This window comes from Sylvia atricapilla, chromosome 4 (genome assembly GCF_009819655.1).
Source record: "Sylvia atricapilla isolate bSylAtr1 chromosome 4, bSylAtr1.pri, whole genome shotgun sequence".
Classification (NCBI taxonomy): Eukaryota; Metazoa; Chordata; class Aves; order Passeriformes; family Sylviidae; genus Sylvia; species Sylvia atricapilla.
Genome location: NC_089143.1, coordinates 70,906,076 through 70,928,532, shown reverse-complemented (window position 1 = coordinate 70,928,532; position 22,457 = coordinate 70,906,076). Strand labels below are relative to the sequence as shown.

The 22,457-nt window shown below is 42.4% G+C and overlaps 1 protein-coding gene across 19 annotated transcripts in view; it reads left to right on the top strand.

Moving 5' to 3' along the window:
* CAMK2D (calcium/calmodulin dependent protein kinase II delta) overlaps positions 1 to 16,293 on the top strand; it is a 120,023-nt gene extending 103,730 nt beyond the window's left edge. For 12 of the 19 annotated variants that reach the window (XM_066318403.1, XM_066318395.1, XM_066318390.1 and 9 more), the window contains 5 exons: positions 8,588 to 8,663; positions 9,256 to 9,350; positions 9,964 to 10,192; positions 13,669 to 13,717; positions 14,268 to 16,293. In XM_066318403.1, coding sequence (XP_066174500.1) covers positions 8,588 to 8,663; positions 9,256 to 9,350; positions 9,964 to 10,192; positions 13,669 to 13,675 — 407 coding nt within the window. In that variant the 3' untranslated portion in view covers positions 13,676 to 13,717; positions 14,268 to 16,293. Of the gene's footprint in view, positions 1 to 1,575; positions 1,660 to 8,587; positions 8,664 to 9,255; positions 9,351 to 9,963; positions 10,193 to 13,668; positions 13,718 to 14,267 lie in introns of all 19 variants that reach the window. The other 7 variants (XM_066318383.1, XM_066318392.1, XM_066318388.1 and 4 more) reach the window with 1 other exon arrangement.
* The last annotated feature ends 6,164 nt before the right edge of the window (positions 16,294 to 22,457 follow it).

Below are 22,457 nucleotides of genomic sequence, written 5' to 3'. Positions count from 1 at the left end.
TGTGGCTCTTTGCAGAGGTGTGGCTGTTACGGGTTCGGCACCCCCAGCACGCTCGTGTCTCCTGTGCGCTGTGGGGGCGGGTGCGCGTCCAGGTCTGTGCCGAGTCTTATCAGTGTTAGGATTCATTAAGGCAGGGAGCAATTAAAAATGTCTCACATCACCTATCATCAGTGTATCCTCAGGATCAAATTCTCCTGCCTGTCAGGGATGCGTAGAGCACTCTCCTCTGCTGTCAGGATCCCAGCCTGTTTTCACTTTTGAAGGCAGTTATTTGACTTGAAAACAGTCAAATCAGGCTTACTTTTCATTTTTTATCTACCAGAAATCTTAGTGTCTGTATCTTTGCCTTGTTTATGTATCCACTTACCTCTTGTAGGACTAGAACGCATTTCTTTTACTAGAAAGAGTGTTTGCCAAACAAAAGTGAGCTTTAATAACTCAAGCAATAAACTAATTATATCATTTGAGTCTGAAATTACTTGAAGCTGTTGTTCAGGTTCCTTGCTAAGATAAGTTTCCGACATTAACCATCAATCATGGGCTTATCTACATGACAGTGATCCCTGCTAAATATGACAGGAGTGGACAGGAAGAACATGCTGAGAACTGGACTGTAGGCAATGCCTTCTTCTGGGATTGCTTGTGGGGTTTTTTCTTTCTGTAGTAATGAGACTGGAACTATCTGCATCACTAACTGGCAGCACCTCTGTGATACAGGTTTGATTTTTTCAAGTAATGCTATGGAATAGCACCATTGTTTTTGTCCACAGATTTTCAGAAAGGGGAGTTGTTAAATTTACCATGGGCAGGAGATCTGAATTTCTCACCGTGTCTTTTTCACCTGGAGACAAATGAACAAAATCATTAGTAAGAATGATGCTTGGCAATGGGGAAAACTGCTGAGTTGTAAGGCACTTAGAGGTTTGACAAATTGTGACTTACCTGTCCTACTTAATACATCTGGAAAGTACATAGCTTCAAAATATTTAGTGTATTTGTAATTAATTTTATACCTGTTGGCCTAATTTTATTTAACATTAGAAAGAAAGCAGTTTAAACTATCTCTTTTGGAAAATACATTCCTTAAAAATCATTCAAATTTCTAAGAATAATTTTTCCAAAGCTCTTTCAAATCCCTTTGTATCTGAGTAATGGATACAGGGGTAAATCTGCGCTGGCATCTGAACAGAGTCACTCACACCTACGACCTTTACAACTGTTCTTTGGCACCCACACTGCCCCTGAAAGTACATCATTAACATTGTTTGTGTGCTCAAAGATTTTCTAAGTTCTTGCTGCTTCTAATTAAATTATCATTATTTTTCTTTTGGCCTTCTTTTTTTCTTCCTTCACATGTACTTGACCCTCACACAGCTTTCACAAAGGAGGAGGACATGGAGAGGTTGAGTTCCACCCACCACTCCTCCTCTTCCATTGCTTCTTCATCTCACTGGTCACCACCCTTGCCGTGCCCCAGAGGCCGCTCCTGCTGCCAGTGCCTGCTGAGGAGTCTGATCACACTCTACCTCTTCATCTTTGTTTGTTCATATGTTGTGTTTCTTTCCATCAATTCAGCGGGCAAGTCCATGAGAAATGCAAACTCTGAGAGTCAATCGCTTGAGTCTGAGCTCTCCCACTCCACTCCTTCCTCTGTACTATGTAAGTTGAGAGACTCATCTGTCAGATGATCTCCTTTGTCTCTCCTCTTCCTTCCTCACCATCTGACAGAAGCTCAAAAAAGGTCAATGCTGTGATCTGCCTGATCTAGAAAAGACCTGTGCTTAGCCTTTGCAAAAGTTAATTTTTCTAGGTTTTTTTTCTTGTTATTAATTGTAAAAGTATTTTCATCAGCTGTAACAGCAGGATAAATATGTCTGTGTTTCAGAAAGCTGTATCTTGCAGGAGTAATCTTTGCAGTAGTTTTCAGCTTAGGGAGAGAGATTTGCCTCAACTCTTGCTTGGATTCTGGATAGGGCCTCAGCATTAATTACCTGTTACATTTGTTATATTAAGTTCCTTTCTTGAGCATTCCCATTGATAAACCAGCTTTGAAGCTGCTGTGGCAGGTGTTGACTTGCAGCTTTGATAGGACAACTGGGAAATGTCTGCTCAGGAGATCTGTAATGATCAGTGACCAACTGACCATAAAGGAAATCTCCATTGTTAAAATACGAGAGCGGAAAAGCACTGTGTTGGTAGAATGTAAAGGACCTGGGTAGAGCATTTCTTGATTGTAAATGAACTCAGGAATTCTTCAGAAATTCCTTAGAGGGGCAGGACCTTGTCAATTGAAACAGGGAATGACTTCTTGGGAATGAGGGCTCTGCTTGCCAGATTCTGATGCTGCAGCCAGTGTGTGTCAGGGCAGATGCATTGGTGGTAAGAATGGGCATTTGCACAGGTAAAAATGAGATCCAGGTAGGCGCTTGGGAACATGGGCTTGTGTATTTGGCCTGAACCTTATTTTAAACATAAGTGGAATTTTTGGAGGGGTCAGCTAATGCAGGTGAGAGGAGCCAGTCCTGGAGAGGATGAGCTGTCTCTGGTCACAGCTGTCACCAGGTAATGCTGAAAGCATAGCTTCATTCTAAAGGAGGAGCAGGATAGGCTTTGTCCATATATAAGTGAATGTGTATCACACCAGAAGTACAGATACTGCCAGCACAAACTACCCAAAGCCTTGGGAAAGAGAGGAATTCATAGGAGAGATCTGGGCTGTATAACACACAGAGTTGTCACATCAGTAACACATCAGTGCCATAAGGCTTTGTTCCATCCACAGTGCGTATCCTTCACGTGCCCAGCATTTTCAGATTGGAATGGTGGTGGCCTCACTTGTCCTGTTTCTCTGAACTAGTTGAATCATTAGGAAGGAGCACAGTATAAAAATATACACAGCAGCAAAACTTGTTAATGTCTCTTTCATCAAGACTTCAGACACCATTTCTGGAGACAACAGCCAGATTCCACAATTAAAGTAACCTGTTGGGAAACCAGAGTGCAGTGTCTTGTAAGTGCAGTGACCATGATTCAGCTTTGATCTGAGACTGTAGGTGGTTTGTGATTAAAAAATAAACATTTGCCAACATTTGCTACACTCTCTAAATATTAGTGTAATTTTTTAGTATAATCACATAAAAAGAGAGCATCTTTAGACATAATTGAGTCCATATAAATAAAAATATAGTATGTATGGCATGTGACAAGTTGCTTAACATTAATTGAAATGGGCACATTAATTTTGTTGGATCTGTTTTGTCAGTACAGAGTGGAAAAGCTCTGGGATAATTTTCAGATATTTGCCTACATAGCTAAAGAATTTAATTTTTTTTAGGGCAGTAGCAGGCTTACCCATTTTCAGATAGGTGAAAGATACCATGTAACCCTAATAAAATTCTGCAGATCATCCATCCGTTTCATAATTCGATGAATCAGAGCAAGCCTTTGGAATCAGCAGGCTCTAGGAAAAAGATGTACGTGTGAGATGACAACTCAGATGTTTTAGTCCCTGTCAAAGCTTAAGTGTGGGTTAAGAGATAAGCGCTAGTGTTGTGTACACTGAATCTTGATAAACTGCTTAAATGAGAAGTCCCCTGGAGCATGCCTTGTCACCTGATGGTCTAGGTGGGCTTTATGTAGATCTGAGACCCAGTCAGTCGCTTATTCATGCAGCCTGTTCTTTAATTTTCTTTTCAGAAATTATTTAATTGGAATATTTGTGGCAGAAATTGTAAGAAAAATTATCAGCAGAGAATTTTCAAATATTGGTGTCATGAGAATCATTTGGAAGAACATGGTGTGATGTTTAACAGACCATGCTGTAAAGCTGAATGAAATCTGGTACATCCTCACAGCCAGAACTCGTTATACAACACAGGATGAAATTGCTAGTATCTTCCTCTTTCTTTTCAGACTTTGGTTATTTCCAGAGCATAGAAATAACTTGACTGGCTGTGTGCTTTCCATTTAACTGGTGCTTGTTGGGATGATGTTCAGATGGGAAGTGAAGCCGGGTTCCCCTTGCTGTGCCCATTCCATTTTAGCAGACCACTGTCACCTCGATACCAACTGTCCTGTTTTAAAGCAACAGCAAAATGGGGAGCATTTGTCCCCCTACATTTAAATGTCCTCCACAGTATAGATATCTGTGTTTGAACCGGTTGTCTAGACTCCCTTTAGCCAATGCAAATAGGTCAGATGAGTCACACTTGTCTTAAAAATCTATTTTAGGATACGATGATGAATTGTGCCTGAAAGTGCTGATTTCTCTCTCTTGCCTGTGAGGGAGGGGAGTTCAGAGAATAAGCTCATTTGTCTGTACTTATACATGTCCAAAATGTTGTGAGATTAATCCAATCTGAGGTGTACCAAGATATGTAGTTAAGAGTACCCAGTTGAAAAGTTTCAAGGGTTTTTGCCTTGAGAAACAACATGTGAGCAAGTCAGAAGCAAAATCATTTTAATCATCTCCCAATGCATGTGCAAATCTGGAACAAGGTTACCTTGTTCTTCTGGAAAGGCACTTCTCTGCTTAGCAGTATAGTGATAACACAGTCAGGCATCCGATGTTCCAGTATCTGCATGAAGCATAAGGTGGTTTAAATTACTGTTTCATTGGTGTCAGTTTTTTAGAAAATGATGGGTAATATGAAGGTCAGTGAGTTACAAGGGCTTTTTTCTTGTGCATCAAAAAACATGAGGTTTCAGGTACAGATATTTCTGAAGGCTTCCTTTCACATATTTACAGGTCATTTTTCTGCTGCACATTCTCTCTGCAATCCAAATACCAAAATATCTGTCATTTCTGTGTGATTCTTGTAGATTGAGTTTATAAATATTTCTTGGGGCTACAGGAAGGGAAGAAAAACCGCAGACTTCCCTGCTAAGAAAACAGTTATTGCTGCTGGTTTGTACTTTTGTTTCCCTGTGGTATTTGATTTCACTAACAGGGGAACTGCTCCTTGTAGGCTGAAAGTATTGAGAACATTAGATGCTTTTTGCTTAAATAGTGTTTTTATGTTGTTTAGATCTTAGTGTTAATGGTGTTCTTTAATTTTGAAAGATTGTCCCTCACCTCATAACTGAGCAAGGATAAGAGGCAGTGAAATATTGCTAGAGATTAGTGACTCATTTAAAGTTAACATATGTGCTACAGCAGTGTTGAAGAAAACATTTTAGCCAGTGATTGGAAATGTTCTTGTTTGTTCTTTTTCTTATTATTTGGTCTTTTTATAGCTCTTCTTCATAATATTTTTGTTTGAACTGCCTCTATATTAGTCATATACCTACTCACTTGCCAAAGCAGGGGAGTTATTTTTTTAACTGCTAAACCCCTATTAACTACCTTAACTCCTTCACCCTACAGGGAAAAGGTGCTGTTTAAGGAACAGGTCTGTGGTCTTTTCTGTAAAGTATTTCCTTCACCCATACTCTGACCAAAGAATGTCAAAGCCACCGTCTTCTCCACACAAGTTTGCTATGCCTGCAGTCTGTTTCTTTACTGGCTTTCAGGAAAATGGCTCAGCACCTTTGTCTTGTCAACAGTGTTCTTCCCTCACTCCTCAGTTGTTGTAAAGACACCGGGTGTATTTTTGTTCAGTTATCCTTTGTGTACAGAGCACATAATTTTATGCTGTGGAAAGCTATTCTCATATTCTAAAAAACTACAGATGGGTCAGGCTTTACTTTTTGAACTGACTTTCACCATGCTCTGGAAAAAGTAGCTGAACCAGTTTTACCAGAATCTCATTACAGTTGTCAGTTTTGTTTAGGAAGTTTAGTTTCTGTAGTTTTATTTAGGGAGTCCTGACTGCACATCAAATGAAAAGTATAATAGCATGAAATTGCCACTGTACATCAAACAGCTTAATTGTCCTAGAATTCAATACGAGCCAAGTTTACTATTGGCTAAAAAAATAAATAATGAAAAAGTCAAATGCAAATGGTGATTGTAAGTGACAGTTATCTGGCAGATGGGAAGTGGCCAGATGCCTCTTCCGTAATGCCTTGTGTTGTCCTTGTGTAGTTTGGAGTGTGTATTTGATTAAAAAAAAAAAAAAAGAAAGAAAAAAAGGGAGTTATTGAAGAGCACATGTTTTGTGGAGTCCATCAAACTCAGAATGAAAGTTTGGTAATTTTCTTACCACTCTAAGAACTGCTAATTATTTTTATCCGATGCTGTCTGCAGTAGCAGGACACTGTTCCTACCAATACCATTTCACCTTAGTTTATCTCCAGTGCCCTCCCTTGTTTCATCCTTTGCACCAAGGGTAAGTGCAAGGAATTGACTGGGTGCACAAGGCCACCAAGTCATAGCTGTATTTTCCTTTTCCAGTCTCCTTCCAATTTTCTATTTGTTGTATTTTGGTTTTCCCATCTCCTTTCTCTTCCTTACTTCCTTTCAGGTTAAACCTCTGCTTCAACGACAATGAAGCAGAAACATTTTTGGTCTCTATTTGTAGTCTGGCTCCCTGCATCCCCACAAATACCCACATGAGAAGGCATAAAAACTGAAAACAAGGAGGAGGAGGTTTGTGTAAAATCACAGTGGCTCCTGAGTATTTGAATTATTCTTTGATGTCTGCTGTTATTTCACACTACCTTGTTCTTGTATTGAGTAAGGGCTAGGGATGAGGCAAAGAGTTTTGCACAGTAGGATAGATTGGTTCTGGAGCTCCCATCTCTGAATTGTGTTCCAGCTCTCCCTTTGGCTCACTGCCAGTGAAACTGCACTTCAGATGACTAAATAGGAAGAAATGTAATTTTCTAATGCGTGTGTAATTGTGTGTCGCTGAAAGGTGAGAGGATCATAGTGGCTTTCATAGTTTCATGTAGTGCTTGTAGTTTTGTAGGAGAATTGAGGACTGAGTTGAAAGGCAAATGATTTGGCAACATCTTCCTGTTCCTGACAGTCTGCATTGGGAACTGTGAAGTCTTTGCACAAGTGCTGACACCAGTGCTGGAGTTGGATGGTGATTGATTGGAGCCAGTGATAAGTGCTGTAATCTCCTTTGCTGGCTTTGCTGGCCTCTAGAGCTTCCTGATGGATGTGTTTCACATCCATGGACACATCTGCGGACACAGCTCTCCTGGATGTTAGTACAGCCCAGAGAAATGTCACTGGAACCACATTATGTAATATAAAGTGGCGCCTGTCAGAAAGCTTCGTGAAAACATATGTTCCACTGCAATTTCATTTTGGAACTAAAACCAGGAAAACCTGCAATTTGGCAACACGGTTCAATTTCTCCCTTCTGGGGTTGATGTGGAACTACATCTTGTGTATCTCAACATCAAAGGTACCGTGGTAAAACTCAGCAAAGGCATGACTGATGATAGGATAAAAGGGAATATTGCCAGTTGTCTTGAGCCAAGTGACAGTGAATTATGTGTCCATGCAATTCTGTGCCTCTTGTGTGTGGAAACTACAGTACCATTGTAGGCAAATTAATTGCTTATAACGTTATCCCCTAACATGAGCTCATGATTATGTATCAACTGATCAGAGATTTTTACCTCATTTCCCACTGTCTGATTTAATGATCTGTAATTTCCTCATCTCTGATTGAGATGTGTTACTGGGTTATTTAATCAAATACTTTAGCTCAGCTATGTGTATGTGAGATGTTGCATGCAGAACTGGTAATTTCCTCACTGCACGAGGTCTGCTTGTTCTGGATTTCTTTTTGCCAACCTTCTGTAAGACAGCACCATTATTTCTGACTCAGCCATCCCACCACTTGGCTGGTGCTGGCAATGCCATGCAGTGTCCATAGTCTGGCCCGTGTTATTTAAACCGACGATAATGGAGGCATTGCTGCTCTCTTCATTTAAAAAGTCTTTGTTCTTTCCACAGTCCTTGTGAAAAATAAAGCAATTCATACTTGAAATGCTCTTAGCCATAGTGCTAGAAGTCAAGGGCTGCTCACAAAAAGCCTTGCTAGATCTTTATATCTATTATTTTCTCCATCACATTTTTCCTTGCTGGTTTCATTTTGGTCCTTTTCACCTGAATACTTTAAGCATGCACTTAGGGAAAGGTTAACACTACAGTGCCACTTTTGAGCATGGCATTGGAAAGTTACTTTCTCTGTGTGCTCCCCAGCATTTTCTTTTGGAGAACAATGTGATCTCTCTCGCTACTTTTGGATTTAACATTCCAGGCATGTTTGTGTTAATGGTCAAATCCACATGTGGGAGTGTGCTGGGGAATTACAACTGTTGCGTGCACAAGAGAGCTGCTACAACCGGCTTGGCTGTAAAACAATAATCAGCTTCCTTGAGTTTGAAGTTCAGAGTTGGGGCTTGGTTTGTTTTGCTTGTAAAACAGCAGATCCTCCACTGAAGGAAAGGCAATTAGAAGTGTGATAGGCAAGTGGATTGATCTTGACATGTGTGTAATTTCCTTGTGGATACAGGAGTGCACTGAAGGCAAATCAGTGTAAAGCAACACTGTAACATCATGTCCTTTGGTCGTAGAAAGGAAGAGAGATGGCTGTTGTGCCAGCTGGGGAGTGACAGAATACCTGTCAGCTGTCACCTTCCACTTTGCCTTCCTCTGTAAGATTTGGTTTGTATCTCTCCCCAGCTCGTAAGCAGGAGATTATCAAGGTGACCGAGCAGTTGATTGAAGCCATCAACAACGGGGACTTCGAAGCTTACACGTAAGCTGCTCCTTTTGGGGGGAGTGAGGAGAGCTGGGGTTTTTACGTGACACTGTAAATATGCACGTTTATATGTGAGTGCCTGTGCTTAGAGTTGTGTACTGTTGAAATGCCTTCCCAGATGGCCCCAACAAAACACAAGATATGTGCATGGCTGCTTTGCCCTGGCTTCACACAGTTTCGGAAGAGCTGCTAGTATAACTCCAGTGTAATTAGAAGAAAATATTTAAATCTTGCTTACATTATGTGATAAAAAATACCATTAAAATACCCCTTGCATTGCACAGCTGCAGTTTTAATTGTCACAAGTAAAAATTCCTACTTGTAATAACATCGACTTGTGGGTCTTGTTTTTGTCAAAGTGTGATTTTTTTGAAATGCGATCCACTTAAAGTAAGCTGCCAAATTTACTAATTGAGCTGAAACCAGAACTCCATGCCTGCTCCTCATGTTACGTTCTGTTCTTTTCCAGTGCAATGACATGAGTATGTGAAATGTTCAAAAGGAATGAAAGGAACAATTAAAAATGATCTCTCAGAAGTTGTGATCCATAACCACATGTGCTCATTGCAGAATTTCCTCTTTTCCATAGAAAAATCTGTGATCCAGGCCTTACGTCTTTTGAACCTGAAGCTTTGGGTAATCTGGTAGAAGGGATGGACTTCCACCGGTTTTACTTTGAAAATGGTAAATATTCCCTTTTCATCTCCGAATCTTCATCTGTTCCTTGTGACTGTGTGTCTCTCATCTAATCAGCTTTTTGGTTTGGGAGTTAATTGACTTGGGCAGAGGAAGGGAGTATTATTTTTTTTTCCAGAGTTCTGCTATAGATGTTTTTCAATCTGCTTCTGCTCAGCTCATTCACACGTCACAGGGCACCTCAGAGGGCAGAGGGGAGTTTCAGGTATTTGGAACTAAAAAGTCAAAATAAAGAATGAGTAAAGATCTGAATTATTTTGACTGAAAATACTAGGTACAAATGTTATTAGACACAACAGTGAAACTGAAATGTTTGGAAACTCCAGGTGGTGCCCTCCACTTTACTTAATCCATATATATGCACAGGTTAAACATTTACTTATTAAATAATGTATAATAAGTGATTGTGCTCATTCTACGAAATATTTTAGTTGTCAGGTGTGACTATCATTAAACCTTAATTCTGAGTTTGTCTCTACTAAGCCTGAGATTGTTGTTTGTACAAGGGGTCGGCGCGAATTCTTTCGGCTTCCCCAGAGCAAACGCCATTTCTCCCGTGTGTTCCCCTGCGTGTGTGTATGTGTGTGTGTGTGTCTCGCAGCTCTGTCCAAAAGCAACAAGCCGATCCACACGATCATCCTGAACCCGCACGTGCACCTGGTGGGCGAGGACGCGGCGTGCATCGCCTACATCCGCCTGACGCAGTACATGGACGGCAGCGGCATGCCAAAGACTATGCAGTCCGAGGAGACGCGCGTGTGGCACCGGCGCGACGGCAAGTGGCAGAACGTGCACTTCCACCGCTCGGGATCGCCCACCGTGCCCATCAAGTAAGGAACAGCCCCGCCACCAGCTCACACCTCCCAGGCACACCACCTAGGCCAATAGCTGCTTTGGGCCTTAAAAACTGCGAGCCGTCCTCCGGTAGTGTCATTTCTTGTGGTTGTTTATTATGTATTCTACCCACCGGTGTGCATGGTATTGGTGTGAAGATTTTTAAAATGATGTGCTTTTTTTGGGTTGTTGTTTTCTACTGCGATGCCCACCAATCCAACTTTGTCCCTGAACTGACAACTTGAAGAGCAGGACAGTGTTTGGATGTAGAGAAAGCTTGATAGAAGTTGCACAAAACAGGATTAGGAAATCTGGAACAGAATTGCTGGAAAAACTGGCAAAATAAAAAAGCAGTAGGATACATGGAGCTGTGAGAGCCAACCAGAAAGTTTCAAGTAAAGAAGTGTCACTGTTGGGGAAAACTGACATTTGACTGAAATTTAGTGTGATTTCCAGCCACCTCTACTTTCTCAGGCCTAGGTATGTTCACTGCAAGTTGGATTTGAGCCAGTTTACACATTTACCTTGTAAATTGAGCCATCCCAGTACCTCTCACGTTCTTATCTCTTTCCCCACACTCTCCATGGATAACTGCTGAGTATTCCTTGTGGACAGTTCCGACATCCCCATGGGACAGCCTCACATCTCTCCCATCAGCATTTCTCCTTGCTGTCCATCCAGGCCCTGCCTAGCCTGCAGTGACCAGGCTCCTTGAGCCACATTGTCACCAGGGTTAATGACAGCACACTTGCAGTTGCAATAAGATAAAGAATCACGGCTTCTTCGAGAGGTTCTGCTCAGGCCGTTGGCTTCTCTTCTTCGTCAACAGCCTCTGCTTATGAGCCCAAACCTCACTGACTTGTGGTTTCCCAAATAGGCAGCAATGGTCCAGGCCTGGCTTTGCTCAGTTGTGAGCCCTCTGTGTAGGATACAGTTCCATTAGTGTCAGGTATCTCAATGTGGAGAGTGGCTGGATTTCCTGGTGTGAATGGGGAGGGCATAGATTTCATCCTCTGAACTTCATCATGTCTCGTATTCTACTTCTTGCAACACTGTTCTCCCATATGAAATAACACTCGATGAAGTAAGAAATAAGGTAGAATGAAGTGTTCAACTTCCATGGTGATGATTTTGTATTATTTCTTTATTTAGGAAAAAAGAAATTTTGTTACCTAGTGATTACTGTTTTATTTCAAAATGTGAAACCAGTGGGAACAGGCACCACATTGTCCCGTGTTTCCCACATTCCAGCTGCACTGCCAGTGTTACAACAGATAATATTCAAGGAGCAGTTCCACTTCCTTGAAATGCAGTGTTAGGTAAATCTATGAGGTTTTCATCAAGGGATCTGAGCTGGGTGTGTGTAGAGCCAGAAAGCCCAAGTGAAGCAGGTTCACCTGGCCCACTGCACCCTGAAGAGTCAGCGTTTACAGCAGTACTACATGAATTGGACTGGAGAACCATTTAATCTTTTCCTCTGATTTTGGTTTTTTTCAACCTGTCTTTTTTGGGTGGTACTGCAGGAGATTCTTTGCAGCTGCCTGTGCTCTCTAATAAAAATAAGGATTTCTGAGACTGTCAAGGGTGGAAGGAGAAGAAAAATCACCATGGAGTAATGTTTTTGAGGTTGCAGGACAGTTTCTGTATTGTTGAATTTTTTTAGCCTATGGGGTCAGACAGAGGAGATTTCAGGATTGTGAGGGGTCTCCAAGCCTAAGGGGTCACAGAGGAGCCTTAGGGATTAAAGAGATTCCCTGAGTTAGCAACATAGCTTATGTGTGTAGCACAGGTAACAATAGCACATAAATCCCATAACCTGCTCTCATCCTGAATTCAAAGGAGGCTTTTGGACTTGCTCCTAGCACTGTTCCAAAATATCATTGGTCGGATGGTTAGGAGCCTTACTTCCCAGTGTAAAATTTAGTCGCCTTCAGTTTATCCTTGGTTCTTCTATGTCATCATTGTTCTCCTGCACTGGTTAGGTGTGGAGACATGAACTGGGTTGTATGAAGGCTGATCAGATCTTTCCCATCTTCTACTTCTGTAAACAGCCAGTGCAGCCCCGGATGGCTTTGTCTGATAGGATCTCCATTTTCTTCTACCTTATCTCCTTACTGTCTTTTTTTGTTTGAGGTTTGCCTTTCCATTAGCTTGGCTTCTTCTGAAATGCTCTGTCCAGTTGTGGTCAGGGCTTTATTTAATTCCTCAATGTCTTTCTTTTCCCTGCTCTCTTCTGGCACAATTTTTGCACTTTACTCATCTGCAGCACGTCTGAGACAGCCACCTATTTATCCTCAACCCTCATTTCCAACCAGTGACTACACAGAAACTTTTACAGAGCTTTGCGCTTCCCATTATTCCATGTAATATTTTTGGATTACCCAGCCCCCAAGGTTATTTGGCTCTCCTTGCACAATGCTCCTGTTTTCTTTTCTTTTTATAGTGGCCTCCACCTAAGTGTCAGTATGCTACATGAGATCAGTACTCCTGCTTGCGCTCAGGTCTAGTGAGTCTCCTCTAGGCTGATAGCTCCCCTTTCAGCACAAACACTGTCATTCTTTCTTTATTCCCTGTCTTCTTAAGTCTGACTGGGAGATTCCCGTGTAGGACCTTCTGTAACCTATCCTGAACATTTTTACACTGTCTCAAATTTCACCTTTGGTTTCCCCAGTCAGAGCAGCCATAACTCCATCTTGGAAAACTAGAGAAGTTTAATTAACATATTGTTCTAGTTCATCCTTCCTTATTTGAAGTGTATGCAGTCTACAGCTACTTATTTAATTACTACCTACGCACAGTAGTTAATAATGGCATTTCCATAAGAAAAAAGTATTTTACACATCATGTCTGAAGATGAATTTCAAATCTAACAAAGTTGCAAAAACGATTATAGCTCTGATCTGCTTCTGCACACACAGTATCCTAGATGATGTTAAATCAGTTGCTGCAAGCACAGTAGCTTCCTTGTTTTGAGGACTACAGGAAGGAATGTGCATAAATCTAAGGATAGAACTGGGCTCTTTAGTAGCTATAGGTATAGGAAAATGTTTCCTTGTGGCAGAGAGCTTACTTGAGAAAGGATATGAGCACAAATGTGTATTTAGTTTATAAATAAATTTTATTTGTAGTTTTGCTGTGAGTGAGACGAGGCAAACTTGGGTTTCTGTCTCATCCATTGTTTCTCTCTGAGTGATGGCAGTGATATTAGGAGGTGGTTCTCTATATCCATGTTCTTAGGGACCTGTGCTAATGTGTTTCTGCTGAGCTGTGTCTGCTTGTCCTCGGAGAGTGCAGCTGCCCAGTATGAGCAGTCAAAGCGCTGCTGGGCCTGAAAGTGATCCCCTAACCCAACTTCAGTCTCAGTGAGACTTGGGGTCCCTCTCTGATCACACCTCACACCTTCTTATACTTTGATAAGCGCAGTGCCAGAGGGCAGGAATGCTGAGTAAGAGTTTGTTCTGTGTTTGTGCAGTGCCTAGCGCAGAGGGATCCCACAACGGCTCCAGCCCCTAGATGCTACGGTAATACAAACGCTGCTGAACCTCAGTTAGCTCCATACTCGCTTCCAGCTCCGCTCCTTTCCTTCTCTCTCTGCACTCGGCTCTGGCATGTCTTGCATGTGAATGACACTTGATTCTTCCTTGTCACTTGGTCCTTCCTTGTCACTTGGTCCAGTCTTTGTACAAGAGCCTCAGTCCATGGCATTGCCTGCGACATCCATGCTGAGGAAGTTCAGTTACACCCAGAAATTTGCGGGCAGAATTCCTCCCTTAAGAAATCCATCCCTTAAGGCACTTTGGCTTCCTGCCTCAGTTTCCTTTTTCATTTTAACAGCCTCTCCAGCATCTTGTAAAGATGGAAAATGTCTGTAAAGTGGTTTGAAAAATAAAAGAACGCCTTGCCTGAGTGTAGGTTTTTTCCCTTGTTTTTTTCCCTAGTACCATGTTAAGTGATCTCGACGAGGTGGTTTTTATTCAATAGCATTGGCTAACACTTGAGCATGTGTTGTTATCTGGTGGTGATGTTACTTCAGTAATGGAAATCTGTTTGTTTTTTTCTCCTTCCTCCTAGCTAAAAATATCAGCGGTGCCGCTCTTGCATTTTCTGTACCCAACGCACCTGGTTGATTACCATCTTGGCCATCCCGTTCTCTTCATGCATGTTTCTGAGTGCATGAAGCTGTGAAGGTTCTTCATGTAACACATTTGTGATGCACCACGTTGCTGTATATTCCATCTGTACACTGTTAACATTTCAATGAAGGTGATGTTCCATGCAAATAGAGAATAACAAGGCGTAAGAGACAAAAAGAGATATTGGACGGAAAGCAGTAGACACGCAATACATTTGTCACTTGCTCCATTTATGCCAAGTTTTGACATAAAGACAACTTTAAAATCTATCGTGTTTATTAAAAAAAAAAAAAAGAAAGAAAAAAAAAAGAAAAAGTATATTTTACCTTCTTTTTTTAAGAACTGTTTTTCGACTCCTCCTTTTCTTCTGAGTCCCAGGATTTTGCTTTGATTCTGGTAGGAATGGTTAGGATTTCTGCTGGCAGCTCCATTACTGTAAAACAGATTTTTATCGTAGATGGACAAAATCACTGGTAAATGTGGAGGTGTTAATATCTTGGCTTTGGACCAGCTGCAGCCTTCTTAGTTTATTAGTCTATGTAAACTGGAAAAATCTCCTCATTTGCTGGCTCGGCCACTCTAGAATTAACTGTAAGTGTTCTGGTGAGTCAGCAGCTTCCGTTTTCCTTTTGAGTCCTTCCCGCTTTCTTGCTTTGCTTAACTGGAAGGTTCTGTTGGATGATTGAGCAAAATTTAAAATTATAAGGAACTAAGGGATAATTGAGAGGCAGTTTTTGAGTATTAAAATGGAAGGAAAGAGAAAGATTTTTATCGCTTTTAGGATGTACTGTAAATTTTTTAAGGAGGCTTTAAAAAATATATGATGTGGGTAAATGTATATACCAGTTGTGTGGGTAATATACTCAAGAAATATTAGGCCTTAAAGCTAAGTATGAAGAGTTTACTTACATTACACTGCTGCTCTTGCTTCTCTGGCAATGGATTATGGAGACACCAGTTTTTCATGGGACCCTAACAGTTTGCCCTAGGTTTGTGTCTCCCCTCTCCCCCTCAATCCGTCCTTGGTTTCCCACTGGCAGCCTTCGGTGCCGCGGCCGGCGATCCCCGCAGCGATCCCGATGGCTTTGTCCCGGCTCCGGGACAGGAGGAGCGCTGTGCTGGCAAACCTTGCACCAGGGACTAGCTCTCCTTCCCTCACCTTGCTGTAAAAATACACCCTTGCGAGAATTTCAGTTTCCTCCTCTCCGCTGTTCCAGGAAAGCCCGGGCCGGGCTGCTCCTGTTGTCGCCGTGGTTCTGTTAGCAGCAGGCTCCTGCTCCCCGCAGCGCTGTACAGTGCATGGTATCTCAGTCAGTGTCCTTTTTAGCCATCCAAAATTTACTACTCGGCAGCCAGAACTTTTTAAAATGGGAAAGCTTCCTAATTTGTATCGTTTCACCTCTCTGTGTTGATTACTAATCAGAAGCAGTTCTTAAACATGTTGATGTTGTTACTAGTGGATGTATGGTAGATGGACTTAAGCTTTTCTGATAATTACTACATGATTTTAAACAATATATATTTAAAGTAAGCATCTACAATAAATGTGTTGAGCCATATTAACCTGCCAATGAGATCTGTGAAAAAAGTAATGGCCTCATTTTTTTCTCATTAATTTCTTTTTTCTCTTTTTTTTTCTTTTTTTTTTTTTTCTTTTTTTTTTTAATTTTGTGAAGCGGCTATAAGTGGCATAACTGTATTTAAAATTAACAAATTAGGTGTAGGGTGTTTTTTTTTATACTCCTAACATAGCATGTGGTGTTGACGTATTACTGTAGACCAAGTTTGTCTTCCACACCAAGACGTGAGGAAATTGTGATTTGTTCTCTCCGCCACAACTGAATTATATACTTCTGTCATTTTGGAACACTGCAGTTTACCGTGGGACACAGTGTACATATTTCTTGCCATAATGGTAAATGATTGATATATTTAAGGATTAATAAATTTGTGATTTCTGCTGACATTGTGCTTGTGTTTTAATTCCCCAATTAATTGTCATCTTTGCAGTGGAAAATGTGTAGTGTCTGTTTGAATTAAGACACCAGAGGCACAGATGCACTTTCTTATGAGCTGAATTTTTGGTTTGCTGTTGTGGTTCATCCTTGGGTTGGTTCTGAGGTGCCTTTCCCAGGGCCAATTGCACACTGCTCGTGCTCTGCTTTGTGGTAGACTGTGCACATACCTTGTGCTCGTAGGGCCATATTTAGAAATGTTTTAGGTTGTTCCAACATTTCTGTTGCTTCCTTGCTGTGTTTCATATATATGCTCAGCCTGTAACACAAGACTTTGTAAGAGCAGTTATTGTGTGCTATATAATACCATAAAATATATGTAGTAATATAAAAACATACATAGAGAAATATAAAATGCACTTACACCTATATATAGTTAGGATTTAAAATAACATTCCAGTTTAAAAGCTTACATATACATCTGTAGTGATTTCAGGCTGTCTTAAACCATGCTGAGCCACAACTGAGGACAGTCTTTTATACCAGAAGAAAAGAAGAACCACGGAGAGGAAAAAACTTGCAGCTTTCCTGGGTCAGGGAATGCAGAGCTGGAGCAGCGGCGTTGGTGTGGCAGGGAGCCAGAGCCTGTCCTGGGTTGGTCACAATTCCAGTGCTGCTTCTTGGGTGGCATTTTGGAAACAAAAAAAGGTATTCAGGAGAGAGCTCAGGGGGTTGGAATTTTTCAGTAAACCCCAGAGGGGGCAAAAGCGGTTTAGTCTGTTGGGAGGTCTTTTATTTTGTCATATCTCTTTTACCTACTTTTTTTGCTGAATTTTTTCCAGCGAGTGCTATTCCAGAAATCAGTTAGATTTCCATTTTAACCAAGCTCCTGCATAAAGCTGTTGGATAGCAGTGGAATTGCTGCTGATTTCAGGTATGCAGAGAAGAGAGATCAGTGGATAAAGCAAAATGTTCGGCAGAGGCATGGGAGAACCCCTTTTCTCCATATCAGACTGAAGATTTGGGACAGGGGCAGGGTCTGGGGGCTGGTTTGGGGTTTTTTAATGGTTGTTCTTTTATAGCACAAATATTTTAATCTGCTGCCTCCTGGTGGCTTTGTAATACTGTTTTCTGTCTAGGAGTGCATGAGAAGAAGCTATTTGTTCTGAGAGAAGGGAACCCACTCCTCTAATTTATTCACTTTTTAAAGGAACACAATATTTCAGGCCCTGGAAATTACTATTTCCTGGGTCTTGAATATACCCTATATATATACCTGAAGTACTCAGATTGATTCTGTTTTCTAAAAATGGCCTCCCAGGACACATTGAAGAAAAAGAACATTTCCTAGGGCTGTGTATTACATCCAGAGTTCCTTGTGTCTAGGATTAACTTTACTGTTTCTTCAGTGAGTTATTAATCCTTGGTAATTTATCATCTCCTTGGGCTATTCTCTCAGAAAACAGAATTACTTCATGCTTCTCAGGGCTTTTCTTTCTTCTTAAATTTGTGCAGTCATACTTTATACATAACCCAACATAAGAAAGCACCATTAGTTAAAAGATTAACTGTAGTAATTGAGGAATTGATCCAAATTTCTTCAGGAGTTTCAGCTTCTTTTTTCCTTACAGATTATTGGTGAAAGACAGATGTGGGTGAACTGGAGTTCAGTGCTGTGAGGTCCAAGTGCTAAAGCCCTGGTTCCTGTGGGGAGAGCTGTGGGCTGACACCTCTGTACAGGAGTACAGGGAGCTTTGGATGCTCACAAAAGGGGAGACTCAGTAGTTCTGCAGCCTATCCAGACCTCACAGGAAAGGAAAGCTGTGCAGAGTAGACCAGAAGCCTCCCTCCCTCTCTAGCACAGATCCCTGTGGCTGGGCAGGACAGGCTGCAGGATCTGCTTCCAAGGTAGCATGCATGTGGAAGGAGGAGAAGGCAGGAATTCTGGGTGCTCACATGCCTCAGAGGAGCAGTGCCAGGGCTGTGTGTTCCGGCATGTTTTTGTCCAGACCCAGCCCAAGCCAAAGGCACTGCAGACAGTAAGTTTGGAGAAGAGGAGAGCATTTAATCGGTGTGAGGGGAAGAAAATCAGTGGAAAAAAAAAAAAAAAAAGACAAGCTGATAGAAAAGGATTTCCAAGGCAAAGAGATAGAAGAGCAGTATTTCTATGTTACAGAAATGTCACATTGGTTCTTCAAAGCTGTTGCCAGAACCCAGCTGTGGGGCTGGACTATCTTAGGAGCTAATTGGAAATCAGGCCCTAATTCATCACAGTGACCTCTAAGTAGTTAACAAAGTTAAATGGTTAAATGTGACAAGTGGTTGAGATAGGGTTGCTTCCTTAGAATAGCAAAGGCTGAGTATGTGTAGCCACCCTCTGAAAAGTTGTGTTAAATTGCAGCACAGCATTTTTTGGGAAGCTGACACACCTTACTACAGCTGAGGGCCTTGCTCTTACTTCTGCTATCCTCCTAAGTCAGCCCATGATGAAAAGGCGCTGTTTCATGTCAGGACAGGACTGGCAGCAGTGTCACCAAGTCGTCCCCTGCTCACTGTCAGGTAATTCCCAGGAGCCAGCAAGCTGGTGCAGGGGAGAGGGGAGTATGAATTCATTGATACACAGCCCAGTGTCGTGGGAGAGAGCTCATGGCAAACAGAACGATCCTGCGGGAAGAAGAGACTGCTCAGCTCCTGCCACTCCTTTTCCCGCCCTGCTGAGGCATCCAGGGCTGGCTGTCGGAGAGGACAGCTGCCGAGGGTGCTGACGCCCACAGGACTTCGAGTAACACCAAAAGACCCTGTTAGCAACAACAGCCAGCCTGAGAGCAGAGGTAAGAGCCTGCCTTTGGGAGCCACACAGCTCATTCGATAGAAGTTTTGCTGAGCATTGGTACCTAAACACAAATCAAACCCTCAGCAGGGATGGAGAAGAGAGTGCTGCCAAGCATGCACCTCTGTCATGTTAGGGCAAGGCATCAACTGAATTAAACATCATATTGAACCCTTGTCGTGTCCTGTGCACCAATAAGAGGTAAGTACCAGAGCAAGAAGCAAGAGTTGAGTTTAAGGTACTTGGGTAAGTTCCTCAGACAAAACAGGCATCTGAACATCTACTCCCTAAGTACAGGTAGTGATTTCTGGGGTTTTTTTCCTGAATAAAACTTTAGAGAGTAAAGCACAAAAGTGAGGTCATGCCAAAATTTGCCCGCCTTATTCATTGTAGCAAATGGAGTTATGGAAAACCTTTATGAATTAATGAAGTTTCTCAAATGGATACCTCAACTCCCAGCAAGTCTTTACAAAGAAAAAAAATCCCAAACACAACAAGTATGTTTGAAAAGTCTTGTTTATATCCCACTAGGTTATCAAAATTCTAAATCATCCAGCCACTGGATCACCCGACCAAGATAGAGACAATCAGAAGTTGTAAAGGTGCACATTTCTTTATCCAGATCAATCCTGCACCAGCACAGGAAGGCCTTTGGAATTTAACCTTATGGACATTTGCACTGTCATAGGCATTCTTTTGGCTTTGATTGAAAGTAGATACTTTTAAGTAATATAATTTAGTGCATGAGAAAGATGGTTTATTAAAATAATTTGGAAATTGGTTGGGAAGGAGATTAGTGAGAGAACATTAGTGATATGTTCTAGGTGAATAATTGACAGCTTTGCATTCTTCTCTCATAGCAGCCTCCGTGTGAAACCCCCACAGACAGCACTCCTTAAATCACAAAGAGAGTGTTTGGGGTTGGAAGGGACTTCTGGGGATCATTCAGTTCAACCCTCTTCTAAAAGCAGGTTCATCCAGAGCAGATTGCACAGGCTGATGTCCAGGCAGAGTTGAACATCTCCAGAGCTGGACATCTCTGAACAGCTCCTGCCAGTGAGTGCTCTGTCCTCCACAGAGCCCCTTCCCAGAGGGTCAGGCACTCTCTTGCATGGGTGTATGGGGTTATCCTGCCTGAGCTGCTTTGGTTGAGCTTCCCTGCGTTGTTCTCCAGCCTGTCCAGGTCTGGCTGAATGGCAGCACAGCCTGCTGGCCTATTCTGCCTTTCTAGAACACTGAGGTGACACTGGCTTTCCTCCATTCCTCTTCTCCACGACCTTTCAAAGACACACCTAATCAAAGATAAATCCAATCTTACTGAAACGTTATTCTAAACAGGATTTTAAAGAGCGCCTCTACACACAGCACTCGGGATTGGTAGCATGGCTAGCATTCTGTTGGCAGGCTTTGTTTCTGATCCTCTGAGTGGCCTCAGGCTGCCTGGAAAATACGGTGCCGATCTGAGCGCTTGCAATTGATGTGGCAATTCCCATTTCCAGCCCCTCATTGCTATTCTTTGTGTGGGTAATGTTCACACCCTCTCTCTAAATCCTGGAGAACCTGTGGATTCAAGGATTCTGAGACAATAAACAAAATTACCTTCTCTTAAAGACTTAAATACGCTTCCTGTAAGTATTTTGAACGCCTGGGAAAATTAACTACTTCCAGCGTCATCTGAGAGGGTGTTGTGGGGCCGGTTGTGAAGGCACCATTTCAGTCTCCTGTTGGGATCAAAGCACTATGCATAGTTAAATTCTTGGTGATGGAGCCAGATAAGCACAGCAGCAGTAGGCTGATTTCAGGGCCTGGATTTAGGTCGACTGACCTGGATCTGGGAGACATGAGGAGGTTTTGCTCTTTTGCGTTCCGGCCAGGAATCTGAGCATGTGTTGCTTGTGCAAGGTAGATTCCGTAACTACTGAGTGAATATCTGACACAGTTTTTGTCTATTTTTCCACTGAAAAATAAGTAGGGAAGGATCTAATTTTTGTTTGGATTCAGTTTCTCTAAAAATGGTTGAAATCTGCCTGACAACAGCAGGAAGGGTCCCTTTCCCTGTGAATTTGTCAAGCGAAGGTGCCCCAAAGGCTAAAAAACGCCGAGGACTGATTAACACAAAGCTGAGAGCAAGAAACATCACAAGTGTCTTTTCTTAAACAAATGGATGTGTTTGAGGATTTCACCACGTGAACAGATATAAAAACTGAGGCTTAAAAGGCCCCGGTGCTTTGCTGATCCCTCCTTTGCAGTGTGTTTCCAAGGCTGGAACCCTGAGGTGCACTGAGAGTGTTTGTTCTCTCTCTGTAGCTGAATGGGGATCTCAGTATTTGTGTCTCACCATATTCACACCTTTCTGTAAACAGCTTCCCAGTTAAGACCAGCTTTTCACACATGGCAATGCAGAGCTAGTTTACATCCCACAGTCTTGCGCTGCCTGCCAAAAGGATGTAAGGGGGATATTTGGAAGAGTGGAAGAGCCGGGGGATGAGGAGTACCGTTTTCATTAAGAGGTCTCAGCAGCTCACGCTACTCATCTCTGAGGAGGAGTAGCTGGCACAAAGATCCAAACGTTTTGGTGGCAAGAGGAGACAGCTGGTGGAGGCTTCTCTTGCGTTTGATCCTTTCAGTGCTCCACCCGAGCGCCCCTCTGGTGCTCCATGCCCCTCCGTTCGGATGCTCGCCTCTTGCCTTGCCCACTGCTTCACTGCTCCTGCCCTGCCTTCCTTCCCTTGACAACCTTCTCATCTTCCTCCCACGTGAAACCCTGAGGTTCTTACCACATGGCATTTATCTCGTTGAAAACTGTGTGCCACTCCTTGGAGTGAATCATTTGCTTGTATGGCTGAAACTCTACTCCCCCATCTTCCTTTTTTTTTTAACTTCTCTTTTGCGTCTCCCTTTTATGTGAGACCGGTTCCCAGGACGCAGCCTGGGACAATAGGCAGTGTTCCTGGGAGCAGTGTTGCCGTGCCCCGGTGTTTGATTGGGAGCCTTTTAAAAGCATTAGCTAATTACTCCTCACGGTGTCACTGCATCGCCTGCCTGCTTTCAGCCTAAAATCCCGGCAGTGTGTAATTTGCCCAAGGCCACAAAGTCATGGGATGACAGGGCTTTCTAGGTCCCAGAGAAGTTTCCTTCCCTGAATGACAGTGATTGCAGGCTGCCTGTGAAGGATTTATGGCCAGAATTATAAGGAGAGCTCAAATAGTCTCATGCTCTCACTCACTGCCTGGCACTAGCCCCAGGTGAGCTCCCTCTGAAAAGCCAGGTTCATATCCATCCTGGAACCTGGAACTCTGCAACAATTCCCAAGTTCACATCCATCCTGGCAGCTGCGACTCTG